The sequence below is a fragment of the Vigna unguiculata genome, chromosome 11, assembly GCF_037176805.1.
Source record: "Vigna unguiculata cultivar grain cowpea cultivar isolate G323 ecotype 2 chromosome 11, ASM3717680v1, whole genome shotgun sequence".
Taxonomy (NCBI): Eukaryota; Viridiplantae; Streptophyta; class Magnoliopsida; order Fabales; family Fabaceae; genus Vigna; species Vigna unguiculata.
The window spans coordinates 41,049,201-41,071,967 of NC_140802.1; the positions used below are offsets into that span (position 1 = coordinate 41,049,201).

The 22,767-nt window shown below is 30.7% G+C and overlaps 3 protein-coding genes and 1 long non-coding RNA gene across 5 annotated transcripts; 3 read left to right on the forward strand and 1 right to left on the reverse strand.

Annotated features, from left to right (window-relative positions):
- The first annotated feature begins 1,487 nt into the window (after positions 1 to 1,487).
- LOC114168594 (senescence-specific cysteine protease SAG39-like) lies at positions 1,488 to 3,394 on the forward strand. Its single transcript, XM_028053479.2, has 2 exons — positions 1,488 to 1,973; positions 2,581 to 3,394. Exons 1-2 carry the CDS (start codon positions 1,541 to 1,543, stop codon positions 3,171 to 3,173), a joined length of 1,026 nt encoding a protein of 341 aa, XP_027909280.1. The 5' UTR covers positions 1,488 to 1,540; the 3' UTR covers positions 3,174 to 3,394.
- Positions 3,395 to 4,738: 1,344 nt separating this feature from the next.
- LOC146881908 (uncharacterized) lies at positions 4,739 to 8,487 on the reverse strand. The gene is made up of 2 exons (XR_014986665.1): positions 7,337 to 8,487; positions 4,739 to 5,424 (listed from the first exon to the last, which is right to left on the reverse strand). It is a non-coding gene; the product is annotated as an uncharacterized LOC146881908 (long non-coding RNA).
- On the forward strand, positions 4,863 to 9,740 carry RRP41L (3'-5'-exoribonuclease family protein). 2 transcript variants are annotated; one of them, XM_028053253.2, is made up of 7 exons: positions 4,863 to 5,053; positions 6,522 to 6,600; positions 6,729 to 6,831; positions 6,922 to 7,042; positions 8,574 to 8,662; positions 9,144 to 9,293; positions 9,422 to 9,740. In XM_028053253.2, exons 1-7 carry the CDS (start codon positions 4,921 to 4,923, stop codon positions 9,509 to 9,511), a joined length of 765 nt encoding a protein of 254 aa, XP_027909054.2. In that variant the 5' UTR covers positions 4,863 to 4,920; the 3' UTR covers positions 9,512 to 9,740. The 2 variants fall into 2 exon arrangements, with proteins under 2 accessions (XP_027909054.2, XP_085525594.1); XM_085669468.1 differs by having other exon boundaries at positions 4,871 to 5,053; positions 6,522 to 6,625.
- A 5,567-nt stretch (positions 9,741 to 15,307) lies between these two features.
- On the forward strand, positions 15,308 to 19,717 carry LOC114169006 (protein CNGC15b-like). The gene is made up of 8 exons (XM_028054016.2): positions 15,308 to 16,279; positions 16,398 to 16,932; positions 17,009 to 17,221; positions 17,338 to 17,627; positions 17,783 to 17,894; positions 18,335 to 18,571; positions 18,836 to 19,230; positions 19,303 to 19,717. The coding sequence occupies exons 1-8, from the start codon at positions 16,251 to 16,253 to the stop codon at positions 19,553 to 19,555; spliced, it is 2,064 nt and encodes a 687-aa protein (XP_027909817.1). The 5' UTR covers positions 15,308 to 16,250; the 3' UTR covers positions 19,556 to 19,717.
- Positions 19,718 to 22,767: the final 3,050 nt, after the last annotated feature.

Consider the following 22,767-nt stretch of genomic DNA (forward strand, 5'->3'; position numbering starts at 1 on the left):
GCCACTTTACCATCCTATCTTCATTTATTGTCGGTATAGATAACTCATCATGCATACTCTCAAGTTAACCACTTAACATGTTATCGAAAAACATTGTTCTATCCTTTTTTTCTCTTAGCTGATAAGCTGCTAAAGTTATGAACCAGTATAAACGTGTTTAGATTCATGTCCTTTGAGTTAAGGAGCATATCAATTTGAAATTGTTCACTCTTGTTTTTTTTTTGTACTCATGTTGATGATTTGGATGTGATATATATATATATATATATATATATATTAAAAATTTCAAGTCTTTGTTTGTATCTAAACTCTATATTACAAAAATGATAATAATATTAAAAAAAAAATTATTGATGTTAAATTAGTATGGTTTTACAAAATAAAGTTTAGGAAAATGATTTATGGATACCTTGATTTTCTCTACACCTATTACATATTTATTTTTTCTTTCTATCTCTCTCTTTTTTTTTTCATCACGTCACACAACCAATAGACATGCTATTTTTTTTTTCTCTCTAAATATATATTGGTATTAATGCACCTTTTGTTTCAATAAATTATTACTCTAAAAGTCTATATTGGTTCTGATGGTACCACAACTTATATAAACAGCAGGAATCTTGTGTAAAGTATGCACCATCTTCTCTTATAGTATTCAATGCAGATGATATCTGTCTCCACATTGTTACTCACATATCCTACACAACCTACGAAATTAGCAAATAAAAGAAATTCTGCAACTCAAAAGAAAATGTATATATATATATATATATATATATATATGTGTGTGTGTGTATGTATGTATCCTTTAAAAGAAGATGACAGAAGCTTCTACTTTTCTATGGTGTAAACTTAAATCGATCTTGCAGTGAAATTTTTTTCTTTGGCCACAAGATATAAAAGCTTGTTTGAATTGGGTAAATTATTTGTAGACAGCAATGTCATCATAATATTACTGTACCTTTTGTTATGTTAATTTGTAATATAACAATAGTATCAAAGTTTTAATGCAGTAATGATGACAAAGTTTTAAAAGTTATTCAAAATGGCATAATAATGTATATAAGGTTTTAATTTAATGTTATTAATTTGTGATCATGATGATAAGGTTAAGACTAGTTAAAAAGAGAAGAATAGAAGTGTATTTACATGACTAAAGTCTGATCCTTTAAATATTATATATAATAAACAATTGATTTGTTTAAATAGCTCTTGACACGACTTCTATTCGAATTCCACCCAAATACGTCTCAGCAATTTGTGCAACTTGAGAATATAACACTTCCAAAATGTTTTCCTTTCTTGAACAATTATTGATTCTGATATATAATTACGTATGAAGATGAAACTTTAATATCAATGATTCATGTTAAAGCGTTATGGGTCGTAGTCAGAAAATTTTCTGAGGCACATCTAAGTGCATGTCTTGTTAAGAACACATATCAGTTTCCAAAAATATGTGTGTATATATATGCGCGCATATCACAAGTGATTGGTCTCAGGAACCAAGTAGTTAAGTTTTCCATAATCATTCACTGCCATGGCCTTCAAAACACTGTTCCATAGCACTTTGGTTTTGCTTCTTGCTTTTGCATTTTGTGCTTTGGAGGCCAATGCTCGCACTCTTCAAGATGCCTCAATGCGTGAAATGCACGAGCAGTGGATGGTTACACATGGAAAACTCTACTTGGACTCTTACGAGAAAGAGCAGAAATACCAAGTATTCAAGGAAAACGTGCAACGCATCGAGGCATTTAACAATGCTGGAAACAAGCCTTACAAGCTTGGCATAAACCAATTTGCTGATCTCACAAATGAGGAATTCAAAGCCAGAAATAGATTCAAGGGTCACATGTGCTCCACAGTGACAAGAACATCCTCTTTCATGTATCAACATGTGACAGCAGTGCCAACTTCATTGGATTGGAGACAGAAAGGAGCTGTTACACCCATTAAGAACCAAGGCCAATGTGGTATATACATTTATATGTGTGTTTGGATTCATGATTATCTGAATTTTAATTACAAGTGTCCTTAATTTATACTTGCTTTAGCTCTTTTGTTTGAAGTAATGTATAAATTAAAGATAAAACTAATTTACAAATCTTATCTTATAATATGATAGTCGGTTTTAGAGGGTTGAGATAGGATTAAAGTCCACGTCTTAATATGTTATCAGAATTATAGATTAGATTCTATCCTATTAAAATTTATTGTTTGTTAAGTTTATTGTTCCACCTATGTCATCGAACCGTTGTTAGACTATCCATTAATGTATATTAAGTTTAATATTTATATCTCAGACCTAAAGAAAGTGTATTGTAACTCTCATCTCAACTGAAAATAAGGTCGATTTATATATACACATAATTGTAAAAGTCGATTCGTTTTTGTAAAGTTAAGATAAATTTAAAAACTTAAGACTCTTTCACATGTTAAATAAAAAATATGATATATATATATATATATATATATATATATATATATATATATATATATATATATATATATATATATAAAAGTATTTAAATGGTGATACATTTATCTAAACAAAACTTTTGTTTGTATTTTTATGTTTAGGATCTTGTTGGGCATTTTCTGCTGTGGCAGCAACAGAAGGAATCACGAAGCTGAGCACAGGCAAACTGATATCTTTATCGGAACAAGAACTCATTGATTGTGACACAAAAGGTGAGGACGAAGGTTGCGAAGGAGGTTTAATGGACGATGCCTTCAAGTTTATCTTGCAAAACAAAGGACTTACCACAGAAGCTGCATACCCTTACGAGGGAACTGATGGAACCTGTAATGCAAAAGCAGAAAACAGTCATGCAGCGAGCATAAAAGGGTACGAGGATGTCCCTGCCAACAGTGAGAGTGCACTGCTGAAAGCTGTTGCAAATCAACCTGTTTCTGTAGCCATTGAAGCCAGTGGATATGAGTTTCAGTTTTATTCAAGTGGTGTGTTCAATGGATCATGTGATACTAACTTGGATCATGGTGTGACTGTTGTGGGTTATGGAGTGAGTGATGATGGAAGTAAGTATTGGTTGGTGAAGAATTCATGGGGAGTGAAGTGGGGAGAAAAAGGATACATTAGGATGCAAAGGGATGTTGCTGCTAAAGAAGGCTTGTGTGGCATAGCAATGCTGGCTTCTTACCCAACTGCATAATTGCAAACCAAACTTTCTTACTCATATATATTTCATTAATTATCTGTATCTAATTAATGTACAAAAATCATAAGTGTGTCAATATTGATATTTATAGGTCTGAAGAAATTAGATAGTGTTGGATTCAAACCTTGTATATAACAAGAAGTGATAATTATGCAATCACAATTGTAAGAAAAATTATATATCATGAAAGCAAATTATGTTTTATCTTTGTAAAAGTTCCTCTGAATGTGCATCATTGAAAATTTAATATCGTAAAATTTTCTTCAAATAAATAATAATAACTTTTATCGTATTTTTTTTCACAAAATAATACAAGAAATCATACTTATTTTTATCTCATAGTGAAAATACATGTATTTACTTTTTTTATGATAAAAATAATAACTTTTTATTATAATTAATAAAAATAAAAATAAATAAACATGATCAAATAAAGCAAAGTTTTTAAATTTTTAAAAAATCATGTAAAGGATAAAATTGTTAATATAATGTTTTAATTTAAAAAACTGTCATTTAAAAACAAAAAATATGTACAGCGAAAAGAGACAATATTCTATATAATGATACAGATGTGTGTTATTTTTTTTATGATGAAAATAATAAAAATTTTATTACAATTATAAAAATTAAAATAAATTTTAAAATTTAATTATAGGTAATTTTTATTTATTTTGTAAGAAATTCTTTTATCATAAATAATTATTTTATTTTTAAATAGTGGTTAAAATTGATCAAATAAAAAAATATATTTAAATTTGGAAAAAAAGATGTAAAGGATAAAATTTTAAAAAATTCTTATTTAAAAAATAAAATGAAAAAGAAAATATACACACAAAAGAGACCTTTTATATAATGGTATAAATTTTTTGCATTATATCCTCTCTCTTTTTTTTCTCTTTATAATTCCTTAGGTTGCATTAAATATGAGTGTTATGGCAGTGATGGGAGTAGTTTAGGGTGGATGCTGACATTTGATTTGTTTCTAGCAAAATATGTTACCCTAAGGTAGAATAATTGTTTTTTTCTTTTTCAACTTTCTCAAAACTTTCTATTAAGTAAAATAAAAATAACTTCTTGTTGAGATCGTTTATAACAGCGTTTTTTTCAAAAAATATTACTCCAATTAATAAATTATTTTTATTTTGACATATTTTTTTAATATTAATTGAGAAAATTTTTAATCACTAACAATTAATAATGAAGATTGAATTGTATAAGTGATTTTTTTTTGTTCATGTATACCCTTTTATCATTTTTTATTTATTTTTATATTCATTGACTAAATTTGTAGGTTCTGTTGTCCAATTAAATTGCTCATAAAAATTGAGAGTAATTTATGGGATAATTAGTAAAGACATGTGTGCATGTGTTCAATTTTTTATAATTATTATTATTATCAAAAGCATAAAGAGTAAATTATCTTTATATAATAATATAGATTATAATAGTATAATCATGATTTTCTAAATATATACATGTAGTATTTTCACTTATGTAAAGAATATAATTTGAAAAAATCATTTTTATAGTTTTACTATGATGGAAGGAACATGAAGTAATTATGGGTGACAAAGCAAAAACATTTCTTCAAATTGATGGGCCTGAAAGTAAGAGGCCCAGTCCAAGAAACAACATTTCCTTAATGTGATTCTTAAAGGAAGTTTTTCATGTACCCTATATAAACAACATCAAGAAATGAAAGTAACTAGTAAAGAGGTATAGTGTCTTGCCGTGGTTGAAAATGGCCGGCAAAGGTGGAGCGACTCCGGCGACGTATTCGCCATCTCCGACAGCCGATAGAAAGAAACCACCGTTTTTTAAGGAAGATTGGGTTCGGCCGGATGGCCGCGGTTTCCACCAGTGCAGACCTGCATGTAAGTTCCACTTGCTTCCAAATAGAACCATTCTGTCTCTCATTTCTCCATGCAATGACAAACAATCTCAATATGTGCTTCTCCATTTTATTATTATTATTATGTATTTTGTTATCAAATGGAGGTTACTTTTTGTTTTCTTCTGGGAACTGTTAAGGTTTCCATACACGTTGTGTCTATAGTGATTTCTGACGCGGCCGAGCTGTTTGAATAAATGCCGTTTACGGATCACGATGGCGCTTTTGGGAGAATGGTGAACAGAGTAAAATTTTTTGAATAGGTTTACCTCATTCTTTTCAAATTGACAATGAATGTTCCAAGATGGCATGATTTCATTTGGTGAAGTGAAATGTAGAGAGCCAAGGGTGTTCCTGCAGACATCATTGAATCTAGAGTAAGATTATGGATGCATGCTGTCACTTGTACATGGCAAAGATTACCAGATGAATTTGTTAATTAGATTCATTTCTGACTACCAAAAACAGATGTATTTGGTCTCAGTTGTCCTGTGGTACCAGTTAGTTTTTTCTGGACAGTTGCCACCTTGAACCTCATGTCCCAATGGGACCTTTTGGTCCTCAAGATCTTCATCCTCTTATATGATTTTAACAGATGGGCATGTTCCAGAAGTTTCACTGTGTTAACTCTAAAAGTAGTATCCATCCAAACTAAAAAATTTCATCTCCTCCTGTCCCAGGAGTCCTGTCCCAGGAGTGTTGCCTACTCCCGTGCCTTGGATTGTGGTATCTGTTCATTGGTGTTGCTCCATTGGTCGTGGATTAGGACTTGAACAACCATTTGCAATTGATCCAGGGTATTGACTTGAACAACCATTTGCAATTGATACAGGGTATTGATAGCGGTGGTTCTGTTCCAAACACCTTGATCCAGTCCAGCCACTAGGATAACATCTGTAGTACCTGCTTCAGTCCAACCTGATATTGATAATATATGGCATGGAAAAGGGATGGGGATTGAGATTTAGATTCTTCATGTTGTAGATTGTGCTGTTAGGACTGGATAAATTGCTTAACTCAACCCTCTGAGCTGGCTAAGGTGAGGGATGTGTATTGCTTAATAAGCTCTTATCAAATACTATTTCTAATCAACATGGGGTTTAGTTTTTTCCAAATACGCACCTTCACATCCTACACTTGGTGCATAGATAATATGGCAAACGGGATAACGATGGATGTAGAATATGATACTGTGCTAAAAGAACTTTGTATTGTAAATGAACACATTTTTGATTCATCAATAGAGTTTATTTACACAATGAGGTACATCGATGCAAATGAAGTAACGCAACTCTAACTGTCATTAAAACTGATAACTAATCATCTAACAGAAGACTAAATAACTTCGGATCATTGAAATCAACAGTAAGAAAGAATCACTTATATTTATTGCTATGTTGATTAGTTGACCTGGTATTTTAATAAGAACATTGATATTTTGCGACTTGTAGTTTTCAGGACTGGTGCTGTGAATGCAGCATCTGGATCTGCATATGCTGAGTTTGGAAATACCAAGGTCATTGTATCTGTGTGAGTGGCTCTTTGTCTTAAAAATGTCAGTTAGCTTGTTGAGTTTTTTTTTTTTTTTTTTTTTTCTGACTTTGTTGTTTGTTATGCTCTCACTAATGTGGGTATTTTATTTGTAATTTTTAATATAGATTTGGGCCAAGAGAGAGCAAGAAGGCAATGATGTACAGTGATATAGGGCGTTTGAATTGCAATGTCAGCTTTACAACGTTTGCAACTCCAGTACGAGGGCAGGTATATTAAAGGCTGAGTAACTTTTTCTGTTTCCTCCATCTTCATGGCTATTTGAAGTGACTTCTAATATGTTAAATCTCACTAAGCTAGGGTTCAGACCACAAAGAGTACAGTGCGATGCTTAATAAAGCTTTAGAAGGTGCAATAATACTGGAAAGTTTCCCCAAGACAACTGTGGATGTTTTTGCATTGGTGCTAGAATCTAGCGGCAGTAAGTATTATACTATTTCATATTTATTTTCAATCTAATTTGTAATGATATTTTTTTATGGTTGTAAATTTACAGATAAAAATTGTGCTGGACATAGATATACTGAAAAACATTATTAAATAAAACTAATGTATATTTTTCTTCTCATCTAACCTTGCTGTTATTTAATGATTGCTTTGTGTCAACCTATTTTTCTTCTCTTGTATAACTGTGAAGGGGTATTTGGCTTTAACACATTTGTTTTAGTTAACCATTAGGTGTGGTTCAATTGACAATGTATATGAATAAATTTACCTGCAATGCATGGGTTTGAATCTCATGGACAGAATTTGTGATCAAGACCACACCACCAGGTGCTTGACTGAGAATTATTCACACACTATTGGGGGTGGAAAAGCTTGTCAGAGAATGAAGAATGTAGTTTCTTTAAGTTCGGCTATTTTTAGAGTTTTTGTGGCAAGAGATGTCAGCTGGAGCTTCTGTTGTCTGAGGCTTTTGTTGCTCATGATGAGAATTGATTCCACGTAGCAAGGATTAATAATTCAAGAATTCTTTGATAAAGGTTTCCAAATGCACAAAGAACAATGTTGTCAATAGCAGATTGCAGAAAGCCAAAATATGCCATACTATATACCACACGTAAGATAGAATGAGTAAGATGGGCAATAAACTAGAGGAAGAAAAACATGAAAAAATTGGAAAGATCAAAACTCTATGAAACGAGGGAGCGTGAAAAAATGAGAGGAATGAATCAAAGGAAAAACAATCCAAGTGAAAAGAAACAGGCAAAGATTGAGAATGAAAAAAAAGAACAGAGGAATACAACAGTTACCTGAAGTCCTGGAGATTGTAGGAGGGCGTGAATAGAGGAGTGACTACTTCCCCCTTCTTACTTTATCAGTCATTACTTGGCCCTTACGTTAACTGAAGTTGTGACTTTTAAGTAGAACACAAATGTCATTTATGTAAGCCACAATATTTTATAGGTTTTGAGTGGGATAAAAGACGTGCCCTGGATGAGTTTAATACTTGCAGATTTCAAGTGTAGCGAAAAAGTCTGGTGTCCTAGAAGACTTTATCATGTGTAAGACTTCATTTTTTGGTATTTGTGGAGTAAATACCCAGCAACTCTTATCAGATCTGTGCCCCGATGCTGCAACTGTAAGACGCCTTTTGGCTGTCACGACCTTTCTTGCGGGTGGTAGCGATGCAGTAGTGGATCAGCTGTTATTTGCAAGGCAATAATATTGCCTCATTTATATTATGGCCATAGTGACAACACTGACAAGCACAAGGAACGTATGATTTTTTCGTAATTTAGCAGTTTTTATGAAATAGTCATTTGTAGTAATCTGATTTTGTATGAATTTGTTTCAGATGTAGTATTATGCCTTTGGATTTTAGAATTGTAGGAGTAATGATGAATGATCCTATTTAAAGTTTGGAACAGTCAGAGATGCAATATAATTCTAATATTTTCTCAAAATCATTTAGTTTCTAGCAGGTAATAATATTATTGAACATGTTGCAGGTGATCTCCCAGTTGTCATATCCTGTGCTAGCCTTGCCCTGGCGGATGCTGGAATAATGATGTATGATCTTGTTGCCTCGGTTTCTGTGGTATGAATCTTGATCACATATTGTCACTAATATGTACTTGTCTTGTAGTGCGGATAATCTTTTTTCTCCCATTTCAAACCTTATCTTGAATTTCTTATTATAAAATCACATAATTCAATATTCTCTTACAATTTCAGACACTGTTCCTGCCTCACATTTTGTGCTTTATTAATTTACATCTTAATGTAAGAGTTTTGTCTTCTGTAGCCTAAAAATAAGTTTTTAAACAATTTTTTTTTTTGTTTATTCCAACTATCTTTCTGTGGATACCAAAAAAGTCTATGGCATATAATTGCATGCCAGCGGGCGTACAATTTTTCTGGAACCATGTTCATCTTCACAAAACTCATTATGATAAAATGAGATCATCATTATGAAGGTTAATGACATTTAACCAATTAGGAGTGCTATAAATTGTTCCTTCATGATGTGATTATCTTGCTGCTGAGAGTCTAATAATTATTTTTGCTAATTGTTGTAGTCAAGCTTTAGTAAGAACCTTATCATTGATCCTATTCTGGAGGAGGAAAACTCCCAAGATGGTAGCTTAATGATTACATGCATGCCTTCTCGCTATGAAATCACCCAACTCACCGTTACCGGGGAATGGTCTTCCCCGAAGATCAACGAGGTTTGCCTATTTTCAAGTTTTTGTAATATTTTTATGTAAATGCGTATTTTGAACTCGTGAATTTATGTCTTGATATCTATTGTTCCAAATTGGTCACTCTCAGTTACATTTTGGGTTCCCACATGCAGGGAATGCAGCTGTGCTTGGATGCTTGTGCAAAGCTAGCGAAGATTATGAGATCATGTTTGAAAGAAGCTGCTTCGGATTCCAGGGAGTAAAATGGCAGTTCTATATTAATACAAATCACGATGTGCTTTTAATTTTTTCTTATATTGAGTGATAATTTTGTGTTGGAGGTAGTAGAGAGAGGTGCTGTGCATATCCTGAAAATTTTGTGCTCATGAGCTTGTCAAAGATAAGGTGAAAATTATTGTTATAGCAACAGCTATATGATGAAACATTGTTTCATGAGTCAATTCAATCTTCCTCTGAATTAGGAAATTCTCAGTTATTGGCCCGCCAATTTTTTTATGACCCTCTCAAAAAAACGAGAAAAACATCAAACAAATAAATAAACTGTATGCGCATGTCACCCAAATATTCATTTCAACTAGTATCGTAATTTTTTTTTCCCATTTTTTTAATCCTCTGAATGGATTTAGTTACAGGTTTTCTCTTCTGTTCTGTCTCAAACCACCAAATTGTACAGCCTAAAAAGTGAAGACAACAATGGAAGGTAAGGAGAATTAAAGGTGTTACAAAAATATTAATTTAACTGAATTAATTGCATGAAAAGTGAACTACATTGGAGATGTATTTTGCAAGGAAAATAGTTAATTTGAATTGTACCAAACTATTTTCTACTGATATTGAAAGACAGAATTTTAACTTCATACAAAAAACAGTTTTCAGAGTTGTTAAATCAAAATGATTGAGTATTTGTAATAAGATCAAGGTAAAATTAACTGAAAATGAAAAAAACTACGCTACAAATGTTTGATAAAATATTGAATTAAATGTTAATTTTAAGTAATGATACATTTTTAATAATTATAAATGTCTCTTAATTTATTTCAAATTTTTTACAATGTAAAATATTTTATGTAAAGTTAAAGTTAAAGAAATATTTGTATAACAAATATTCTTTAAAATAGTTATATTTTCTCAATAAAAAGATACTTCATTAAGAGATAAATAGGATTTTGAAAATTAGAGTTTTCTATATTATTTATAGGAGATAAAATAGTAAAGTACACGTTTTGTTTTGAAATTGAAATGAACTAAAACCTAATAATGAAACTACATAGTCAAACGTAAATGAAATAATTTAATTAAAATTTTATCAGTCAACTTCATTCATAATTTAAATAAGATGTTTTGTTCAGAGGTTGAAATTACTTTGGTGGGGCTAAAATGATTTTGGCTAGTTATTATTATATATACAAGGAAAACACTAATCTAATAGTATCTTTGCTCCTAACCACTCTTTGAAACGTTAATGAATTGTGACTAAAGCGATAAAGGATGTATGGTTTCTTCAATTTCTTAAAACATATGGTTTAGTATTTCACAGTTGATAAAATTTATTAAGTTGGACAGTATAAAATGACATGTTTTGTGTAAACATGTAAACTATGTGTCACAAACTCATCCTCATCAGTGAAAGAAAAAAAAAAAAAAAAAACTCATTCTAGATTCTTAAATCCTTGGATGCTTCTACACCATACACACTCTGCACATGTTCATTTCATATCATTTGGAAGGTACACTCAATTATACTTCTTCATTTAAAGCTTACACAAGGGCTGTCAACCCTTTATATATATATATATATATATATATATATATATATATATATATATATATATATATATATATATATATATATATATATATATATATATATATATATATGTGTGTGTGTGTGTGTGCCTTTTCTGCAATATATAATTTACTTGGTTCTTCCTTTTTCATCATTTTCTACTATGACAGAAAATTTTCATATTATTCAATAAAACTTGTTAATTCTAACTTGTAAAGAAAATTATGCAGACATGTGAAGAATTGGGTAGTATAGTAACAAAATTTTGTTTTTAATTGTGCTTTTTTCAACCTTAAATGTTTGGTCAAGAAAGATATTCATGTGATAACGAGTTATTATTCATGTTTCTCTTCTGGAATACTGACATGGGATATAAACGATACAAATTTAAAATTAAAAAAAAAATATTTTTAATCTAAATTCAAATAATATATGTAAAGATAAAGATAGATGAAAATAGGTTATATAATGAAAAGAATTTTAAGTTATTCATTTATATATTATAAATTTTTCTTTTCACCTATTTATATGTTCAAGTTAATTTAAGTTTAATTCAACGGTATGATAAAATTTATATCTCTATAAATTTTTAGTCGGTGAAATTACTATTACAATCAAATATTTCATTAAAAAAATAATTTTAATAACAAAAAATTATTAATTGTTGACGAATTTATAATAATTTTTTATTACTAAAATAGTCAATATTATAATAAAAAATTATAATTAACTATTACTCTTTAATTAATTATAATTTTTTATTCAATCGTAATTATTTTAATAATTAATAATATTTTATTCTATAAATTAATATTTAAATTATCACTATATAACTAATAATATTTAAAAAATTATTATTATTATTAAGAGTTTCTTATAATAAATCCTGAATCATTTAAAAATATTTTTAATCTTTTGGGATTTAAGAAAAAAATCATAACAAAATCCCCATTAACTAAAACATATAATACATAATATATGCAATTATCTTGACATATTGCAAACTGGTGTTGGTTACTAAATTTGATAAAGTCTATGGGAATAGTGATTAATGATGAGTGTGTTGTCCACACCATGTTGTTCTTATTTACGTGTGATTTCTGCAGGCATCACTTGGCTTTATGGGTTCTTGTGATGGATAAGTTTTGCTTGTCCAGAACAAAAATAAAAAATAAAATTACAAGATTTAAACAACATGAAGTGTGTTTGTGGTTACTTGTGACTCTGTCTCTTTCAATGGGGGCACTGTGTTTGTGGTTGATGCTACTTCCTTGTCATATCTACACCAATATACTAACATACTAATAACAGACATAAACTAATTTACTACAACTATTTTACTTCATTCAGTGTTCATATTAACTTTTAAACTTACTTAATTAACTAAACCAGGGTACGGTATTAACACAAATCTCAAGCTAAACCCATAAGCAATCTTTTACTTAAACCATGTATAAGTTAAACAAATCCACGTATGCTAAAGAAAAACTTTCAAAATAATATAAAAATTCATTCTTCTTTTGTAAATAAATTGTATAGAAGTTCCGAGACCAAAATTTATATCATATATATATATATATATATATATATATATATATTAAAATCTTATTATTTACACCAAATGCAATATACTTGAGAGATATAAGTGAAGGCACTTAATGGAATTTTTTTTGGTAATAGTATATATTTGTTAGCAAATCATGTTTACCAACACATAGAAATTTATCTGGAAAAAGATTGTCCATAAAGATTATTGATAAATGCAAATATCAATCGATAATCATTGATAATGTTAAAATTGTTGATAAAATACGTGAAAAGGTCTTTTCCTTCTTTCTCTTTTGTTTTGTTTATTATTTTTATTTGTATATTCATTTGACCTATAACCATGCTACCATGGGTCTCATCCTTTTTCTATTTTGTTAGATATGTTCTAATATATTTGTTTTCATCTTCTTCCACTTTCTCTACCTCCACTTACAATCCCTACCCATCATCGATGTCATTGGTGTGTTATCGACAAGCCTCTACGTCAACCACCATCCTCTATGTCACCCGCCAACGTATCCAATCAACTCCTCATCATTTCTTCTTCTTTTCTTCTCTTCTCTTTCTTCTCTTCTCTTTCTTCTCATCAGTCTCCTTGATATAACATTAAATCCACTAGATTGGACAAAAAAATTATCGTTAAAAATATTGACAAAAGTATTTGTCAGTAACTATTATGATAAGTTATTAACAGAATAAAATCATCAGTAACTATAATGGTAAGGTACCGACGAAATTTTTCACAAATTTTATAAATTTAGTATCTTTTATAGAAAAATTACCGATAAATTTAAATGTTAAATCTATCGACAACATTCATCAATAAATAGATTTTACCGATGGATTATACACAACGGGTGATATCCTGTAGGGTAATTTTAATTTAAAAACTTAATTTTATGGTCATTAAATTTTGTCCTATGTTATTTTGTTTTATTATTATTTTCAAAATTTAAGATAATTTATTTATATTATTATCTTTTATCTCATTTATAATTAATTTATACATATGTTTTATCAATTTTTAAAATATTTATTAGAGTTAAGAAAATTTATTGTGTTTTTTAAAATTGTTTAAATAGATTTAAACTATATTTAAAATAAAATATTATTTAAAGAATGACTTTATATGTTCGCTTACATATAAACATTGCTGAATTGAAGAATTTTTAATATAACGATTGACTTTTAAATTGGTGATTAGTGATGATAAACAAAAAGGCATAAAGAAAAAGCGTTGATAATTTCAAGAAACATATAAAATATAAATATGTGTAGTTTAAAGTCGTAATTTCTTCATAATAATTATTTAAAATTTTAATAACATTGTTTTCATATCAATTTCCCATGAGATGATTTAGATAATTTAAATAGCCTAAGAAAAAAATAAATAATATTGTACATATATAAATAGATTTCGTTTACACATAACTAAAGAAAGATTTTTCATAAAGGTATGCATAAATAAACAAAGATGATTTATAAATATTAATCTAAGGAGGAAGAAAATAAAACTATAAGTTAACATAAATAAACAGAGTTTTTACCCAGAAATAAGAATATGTATATTACTTAAAGTAAACTTATTTAATAGAGTATAAAAAATAAAAAATATTCTTTATAAATAAGATCTGCATATTAATTAAATAAGGGTACAAATATTACAATTTACGTAAACTAAATTAATTTATAACTTGTTTAAGTAAGATTTTTAACCTTTACAAATAGTTTCTTTATAAACAAGAATACACAGTATCTTAAAAAGTAAACACGGTGATTGAAACAAAATTATTTAATCACAATAAATAAGAATCTCACACAAATAAGGAAACTATTTTATAAATAAAAATATAATTATCTATTTTCACAGTATTCATATATATAATAAATTACTTCCAAAAACAAGATGATTAGGAAAAACACTCTAAGTGTCTTAAGTTTACATAAAAATAACATTATCAGAAAATAATGTGCTGGGAAATCATTTTTCACAAAAGTTTTATAAAAACATTCTTATGGGAAATTGATAATATAACTTTCCCAAGTTATAATAACAAAATTTAATGAAAAAAATAAACGCTACTCTTATTAATAAAACATTTAACAATTTTATAAAACTTAAATTATTTTAAATAAATCATAAAAAATAGTTATAGAAATCATAATCCTTCGAATCTATGATTCCGACAAAATCAAGATTAGTGGATATGAATTCTTTTTAGATACAACTAAATTATAATTGACTTACAGCAAACAAAAATCACGTTTTTCTTAAATACATAAGAAGTATTATTACTATTTCCTCATTATTATTATCAGCAATGTGTAGAACAACGTTGTGGTAACTAATAAGATCGGAAAAAAAAACTACAAGTTACAACACACCGACAACCACTTTGTTCCGATAATTACGTGGAACAGTGTCGTAAAAGAAATTGCTGTCAAGTGTCCCACATCGTTTTTCATGTCCTTTCCTTATTGAATTATTAATCATTTTAACTTTCGACACCTTATCTTAAATTGCTCAATTTTGTATATGCATGTTGTTACTGTATCCTTATGGTTTTGAATGGTAGATGTATCATATAATAATGAGTTGAGAAAAAGTGAGAAGAAAATGACACATGTTAAGGTTCCCTAAAAACGTATCTAACGTAGTCAACTTCACACGTTGAACAAAGCAATTGTCATCTTTTCCTCTCTGTCTCCAGCCAGATACCTTACTTGGTTCAACTTTCACACACCTCTCTCTCTCTGCCTCACTCTCATCCATGCCTACACGCTTTTCAAACACTACTTTTTCTCCCTATTCATTTCTCTTTCTTGTGTTTCTGTGACTGAGTTTTTTTTTTCTTTTGCATTCAAGTCATTTTCTTTCTATTTGCATAGGCTCTTCCGTCTTCAACTCTTTTAAATTCACCATTTGGGTTGTCAAATACGGTTTTGTCTTTCGTTTTGGCTGTACATGATCACCCATTTTTTATGTAACGTCTTCTCTCATTTTGCAATCAATCCTCTCACATTTCTGTGTTTGTGTCAGATGCTAATGGTGAAACAAGGGTTGGAACGGAGAAGAGATTGTTGCTAGAGGTGTAAATTGACGAATTTGTTGGTTTTATTATGTGACATGGCTTCGCTTGCAGCAGAGTCAAATGCTTTGGAATTTGTGTCACTTTAATTCTCTGTCAATTTGAATAGCTGTAAGCAGCTAAACTTTCACAAAAAGTGCTTTTTTATTCACACAATCCGTGACTCTATATGGTTTAATTTATCCATATCCTATTTCTAAAAGTTCCATCTTTTGGCCACTATTGTTTCAGTGGTTGATTTCTATACTTTTGGTTCCTTCTTTAACTCTTACTTTTCATAAGAATACAAGCACAGATGATATAGATTTTGGGTTTTGATAACTGCAATTTATCTAAGTTTCAAGGTTATTATTCAGAGATGCTATGACATAAGGAACTTTTGTTCTCAATTGGATAGCTTCATCTCCAAGTTTCATGTATATTTTATTTCATTGTTTCGCAAAAAGTCCTGGTTCCAACAAACATGGATTGGTCCAACAAACATTGATTCAACCAGTGATATTCATACATACATACATATTGTTGATTGAGAGAAACTGAAACTTGTGGAAAGTCAGAATGGCTTCTGATTGTTCAAGATTTGTAAGGTGAGTCTCCTTCCTATTGTACCTTTCAAGTTCTAACTTACTATGCACTCTTTCCTCAGATTGTGTAACTTCTCATAATCTATACTATTAGCCTCTAATGTAAAGTTTCACTTTACAGATTTCAAGATGACCCTGAATTGGTGAAATTGCCGACAGCAAAAAGTGGCAAGGGAATCAGGAGCAATGGAACGCGATTAGCTGAGATAAGGGGTAAAAAGGGTCTGAAGGAAACAAGGAAGTTCTTGAAGGCTAGAGTATTGTCAAGAGTATTCTCAGAGGATTATGAGAGAGTTAGAAAAAAAACACTATTAGATCCCCGGGGACAAACCATTCACCGGTGGAACAAAATTTTCTTGGTAGCATGTCTGGTTTCTTTGTTTGTGGACCCTCTTTTCTTTTATTTGCCACTAGTTCGAGATGAAGTGTGCATTGATATTGGAACAGCACTTGAAGTTTTCCTCACAATGATAAGATCAATGGCAGATGTGTTTTACATGATTCAGATTCTCATGAAGTTTCGAACAGCTTATGTTGCTCCTTCTTCTCGGGTATTTGGGAGGGGAGAACTTGTCATAGACACTACCAAGATAGCTACTAGGTATCTCAGAAAGGGTTTTGGTCTAGACTTCATTGCTGCATTGCCTCTTCCTCAGGTAAATTACTATACTTTTCCTTTATCTTGATCAAAGCCAAGGTGTTTCTTTGACTTGGTAGGTAAAATTGTCACAGGTGTTAATTTGGATTGTGATCCCCAATCTCGGAGGTTCAACCATGGCAAACACAAAGAATGTGCTTCGCTTTATCATCATTTTCCAATATTTACCAAGGCTGTTTCTGATTTTTCCACTTTCATCCCAAATTGTAAAAGCTACAGGGGTTGTGACAGAAACAGCATGGGCTGGGGCTGTTTACAACTTGGTTCTGTACATGTTGGCTAGCCATGTGAGTATATTGAAACTTAACTAAGCTAAAATTTGAGCACATATATGATTATGACATGAATGATATGAATAAAGAAAATGTAGCATGCTTCACTAATACTGATTTTTTGGTTGAAGGTTTTAGGAGCTAGCTGGTACCTTCTATCAATTGAAAGACAAGAAGCCTGCTGGAGGAGTGTCTGTGATATGGAGCAATCTTGCGAATATGGATTCTTTGACTGCAAAAGGGTTGAAGACTCCTTCAGAGTCTCCTGGTTTATTGCAAGTAATATCACAGTTTTATGCTCACCAAAGGCTAACTTCTATCAGTTTGGTATATACGGTGATGCTGTGACATCCCAAGTTACCACCTCATCATTCTTTCACAAGTACTTCTTTTGTCTTTGGTGGGGCCTAAGGAATCTAAGGTAACTCTTATTTGGAAGGATATATGGGTAACTAAATGCAGAGACCTGTAACAAATCAAAGTTGGAATTTCTAGCCTTAAGCATTTAAGCATACGCTTCAAAAGCGTTTTATCTTTTATCCCTTCAGCATTAATAGTTCGTGATATTTCGTGCAGTTCATTGGGACAAGGTCTTCTTACTAGCACCTTTGTTGGAGAAATAATGTTTGCCATTGTTGTTGCAACCCTTGGACTCGTTCTTTTTGCATTGCTTATTGGTAATATGCAGGTAAGTGTCTATCAATTATCTCTCTTAGCATATTGCTGCTTTAATTTGCATATTTCAGCCATTAATTTCTCTTCTAATGTCTTCATAATGACAAAACAATGCCTCAACATAGGACCACAATCTGCTTCCTATCATCCAAACTCATTGTTAATAACTTGGAGGGTATATGACCAGTTTGTGCTTCAAACATTTTGCTCTGAATTCTCATTTTTTTTCATGCTTCAAACATCTTTTTCATCCATTGTCCTATACCAGCTAGTACTACAAGAAGCAAAACTTGTTTGATGTATGCCTGATTCTCCATAGCCTCTTCTGTTATAGAGATTGAGCCTAAAATCAACCTCAAAACTGTTATACTTTTAGTTAGCCTTATAGCAGTGAAATGTAAGAAAATACTTGAACCTGAATGAACTTTGTTCTTGATAAATTATATTTGGCAGACATATCTCCAATCAACAACTGTTCGCTTAGAAGAGTGGAGGGTGAGGAGAACTGATACAGAACAATGGATGCATCACAGGCAGCTACCCCCAGAACTTAGACAATCTGTGCGCAAATATAACCAATATAAATGGTTGGCCACACGAGGGGTAGACGAAGAAGCTCTTCTCAAAGGACTTCCTGCTGATCTTCGAAGAGACATCAAACGTCACCTTTGTCTCGAATTAGTTCGACGAGTAAGCTACTCACTCATCAAAGTTTATATCAGAAAAAAGTTTTGACACCGGTTATTTTGAACAAACACTCACATTTCAGTCATATTCTTTTCATGTATAGCAAGAAAACAAGTTTGGAACTTGATACCCTGTATAAGAACCATTTGAACCAACAAGTTGATAACACTTCATTACTTACTTTAACATGAATCTTGGAATAACCTCTTTTACTTAAAACATGTTTGTTGTTGATGTTGATGATGATGATGACGATGTTTAACGTAGGTGCCATTGTTCGATCAAATGGACGAGAGAATGCTTGACGCGATATGCGAGAGGCTGAAGCCGGCGCTGTGCACGGAGAACACGTACCTAGTTCGCGAGGGCGATCCCGTGAACGAAACTCTCTTCATAATCAGAGGCCATCTCGATTCTTACACCACCAACGGAGGGCGCACCGGTTTCTTCAACTCGTGCCGCATCGGGCCCGGCGATTTCTGCGGCGAGGAGCTGCTGACATGGGCTCTGGGCCCACGGCCCAGCTTCATCCTCCCCTCCTCCACTCGAACCGTGAAGGCCATCTCCGAAGTGGAGGCCTTCGCCCTCATAGCCGAAGATCTCAAGTTCGTGGCGTCACAGTTCAGAAGACTACACAGCAAACAACTCAGACACAAGTTCAGGTTGGAGAGATGATGATGATGTATGATTTGATGAGTTTGATGTTGATATATTAACGTACATTTATGATTTAGGTTTTACTCGCACCAGTGGAGAACGTGGGCTGCGTGTTTCATACAAGCTGCATGGAGACGCTATAAGAAGCGAAAGGAAGCTGCAGAAGTGAGAGCTTTGAGCTACTTCGTTGAGTCGAAGAGTGAGAGTGAGACCGTAGGGTTGGTCGTGTACGGTACGAGGATGACTAGGAAGAGTAGTGTGCATTCGGATGAAGTTGTGAACTCTTTGCAGAAGCCAGAAGAACCAGATTTTTCTGTTGGTGGTGAGTGATGAGTTTGTTGGATTGTTGTATACCCTATAAAGGGTTATTCTTTTATTGGTTATTGATGTAAGTTAGGATATAGAATTTCTTGTATGGTGCTGAGATAATTGTTCATAATGTATATCTTTTTCAAAATTTAATTTTAATGAACACAAGAATGATGGGGTAAATTGGTTCTCAACACAAGACAGACCGTCAATTTGGCTCGTGGTCCTGACGCATACAAGTTAAAGTCAAAAAGCATTTAAAGGACAAATAAAAAGCGCACATAAAAATAGTCTATATGAGCTAAAATAGCAAGTTCCATGACACAAGGTCAACCCTCGGACTAGGACCAACACATATATCGGTCTCATTCAGTTGGTATTAGGTCAAGATATAGGATTGGGTCAGAACCAAACTAGATACTTCGGGTTAAGTTTAGGTTAAGCCAAAGTTAATAAAGTTCGAATAGAGTAAGATAAATTTGATGAAAAGTTGAGTGGATCAAAATTAAAGATTGAGTTGAGTCGATCTAGGTTAAAAGTTAAGTCGAGTCAATTTAGACCGAAATTAAATTCGAGTTAATCGGATTGAAGAATTAAGTTGAATTTACTCAAATTAAAAATCAAGTTTATTCAATTCAAGTTAAGAATAAGGATTTTGGAAGGCCTAAAACAAATTTAAAAACAATACATTTTTATTTACTAATAAAATATTTAATGTATTGTGATTTATTTAAAATTTATTGAGTTTTGTAAGGCATTTTTTTCTTATAGAGATAGAAAATATTTAGTACTAAAAAAATTTAAGGCATTTTTTTAAGGCTTAAAGCAATTATACTAAAATGAAAATTTAACATTTATTTTTCTTCGAGGCCAAAAGTAAAGGTTTATATGCTTAGGTCTTGAGTCAACCTTGATTAAGAGATTCAGGTCGAAGGTCGAGTTGAATCGGTAAAAATCAAAGGTTTAGACAAATCGACCCGCATCAAAAGTCGACTCGAGTTTGTTTGAGTCAAAAGTTGATCTAAGTTGGGTTTAGTGAAAATTCAACCTAAGTCAATCTAAATTGAAAAATTGAGTCATCTCAACCTTTTGTCCAAGTCGACTTGATTCAACTTTTGGATGTTGGATTGACACATCTTAACCTTTAATCTAGGACAAATTAATTTGACTTTTGACACATATTCACTTGACCCAACCTTCTACTTATACCAAAAATATTGTATTTAAAAATTAATTAAAGTATTTATAAATAAAGCCAAACTTACTTTGATCTTGATCTAACCCCACTTGAAGATAGAACTTTCATACTTGAAGCTTTTAAGGTCTCTTAGGTGAACCAATAAAATACAGACTAATTTAAAAATGGGTTAAAAATTAGTCTAGTCTATATACCATGATCAAACTTAGAGGGTTGTTTATAATATGGACTTAGATATGATCAGTTCAGAATTATGGTGGACTGTGTAAAACAAACAGTTTTTTTGCATTATAAAAATATGGTTTTTGGAGCACACTTCAGAAAACTAGTTTATGGAACAGTAAAAGTTAACTCATATATATGATTGTGGTCCACTATTGGTGGAAGACCTGTCACCTGACGCAAGAAGAAGCATAAACTTTTCAATTACAAAAACAATACTTTAATAATTACAACAATTATTTTCATGTTATATTATAATAATATAAATTGACAATTGATGAGTTAAATGAAATTTTGATCTCATTATGTATTTAAATGAAGTTGTCATTGTTATTTTAATTAATGGGCTGAAAATATGGGTTTGGGTAGGAAAATGATATTATGTTCTACAAAAAAATAACAAAAAGAAAGGAAGTGCAAAAAGAAACTCCTAAACCATATACAAGGCCCACTCCTTAGTAATCACACGACAACTTTATTTCTAAATGTCAATAGATCAAATATAAATCAGTATTTACTATGGATAGTTATCGTTAGAATTGTTGTTCAATTATAATAATAATTATAAAGAGTAGTGATATTTTAACACACATTAAATTTATTAGACACATTATAGGAGTAAAATAATTATAAAAAAGAGAATTTTTTTATTTATAAAGGAAAAAAGGTAAAGAATAATAAAGGATAGTACCAAATGGGTATAAGAAAATTTTGTGTATCAAATTATCATTATTCAATTATAAAAATTGAGTGAAATTTCAACTTCAACTTATAATATTTATTTATTAATTAACTCTATGGTAATATAGATTGAAATTTGTTAATATTTTAATTAAATTACATAAAATTTTATATTATTTATTTATTTTTATTTATCTTTTAGTTATTTTGTTTACATATTGTTTCTATTTGTTAATGTATATATGGTAGATATTTCTAGTGAGAATTTTGTTAGGAATTTAAGATAAGTCTAAAAGTGAAAATGAGTACAAAGATTTTGTCTTGATTTTTCATATAGATTTTATCACAATTGGGTAGCCAATTTTCTGTGTCTCTTTACAAAAAATCTCACAAGTTGCCAACCACTAATGAAAATATATATAGTTTTAAATAATAAAAACTCAAAAACATTATAAAAATGAAGAATTATACTTTAAAAGTCATAAATTTTGACAAGTGATGAAGAGTATATAATTTTGAATAACAAAAGCTGAAAAGAGTATAAAAATGAAGAATTATACTTTAAAAAGTCATAAATGTTGACCGATTGTCTTTTGTTTGGATAAGCAACGGATCTTGCTTAGTTGAGAGTGCTTTAAATTATTCCCTTCGGATTTTGATGTCTCCTAGAAAATAGGAATGAACTATAGATGAAAGTGGTAATCATTTATTTATTTTTTTCTGCTATATTTTCCTTTGTTTTAGTTCAGATTTTTTATCGATTGTTCTTTTATTGTTCTTTATTAAACATTAAAAATATATTGCATTAGTATTTTAAATATTTTTTTAATATATTTTAAAATGTTAAAATTAGTAGTAATTAATATATTACGAAGACAGAGTTAAAAAACAGCACCAAAAAAATTCAACCATGAATTCAAATTTCCTTTTTGCTTTTGTTGATTTTGCAGTCTCTTTTACATACTGAAAAACGAATTCATGATGGTGTAATCCACCAGTAACACCTCACTCTCATATTTCAAACATTTTAATCGAATCAAGAACATTTGCATCGATTTATAAAATGTGCTGCGACACATGAAAAATTGTATCAAACCGCGTGAAATACTCTTTCTGTGATTTTGAACAAGTT

Excerpts from the sequence above, each read along its gene's own strand:
- LOC114168594 (XM_028053479.2), top strand. The coding sequence starts at position 1,541 with ATGGCCTTCAAAACACTGTTCCATAGCACTTTGGTTTTGCTTCTTGCT. Across the intron at positions 1,974-2,580 it reads TAAGAACCAAGGCCAATGTG|GATCTTGTTGGGCATTTTCT; the intron begins GTATATACATTT and ends TTTTATGTTTAG.
- RRP41L (XM_028053253.2), top strand. The coding sequence starts at position 4,921 with ATGGCCGGCAAAGGTGGAGCGACTCCGGCGACGTATTCGCCATCTCCG. Across the intron at positions 5,054-6,521 it reads CCACCAGTGCAGACCTGCAT|TTTTCAGGACTGGTGCTGTG; the intron begins GTAAGTTCCACT and ends TGCGACTTGTAG. Across the intron at positions 9,294-9,421 it reads CTTCCCCGAAGATCAACGAG|GGAATGCAGCTGTGCTTGGA; the intron begins GTTTGCCTATTT and ends TCCCACATGCAG.
- LOC114169006 (XM_028054016.2), top strand. The coding sequence starts at position 16,251 with ATGGCTTCTGATTGTTCAAGATTTGTAAG. Across the intron at positions 16,933-17,008 it reads CTGCATTGCCTCTTCCTCAG|GTGTTAATTTGGATTGTGAT; the intron begins GTAAATTACTAT and ends AAATTGTCACAG. Across the intron at positions 17,895-18,334 it reads TGCTTATTGGTAATATGCAG|ACATATCTCCAATCAACAAC; the intron begins GTAAGTGTCTAT and ends TATATTTGGCAG.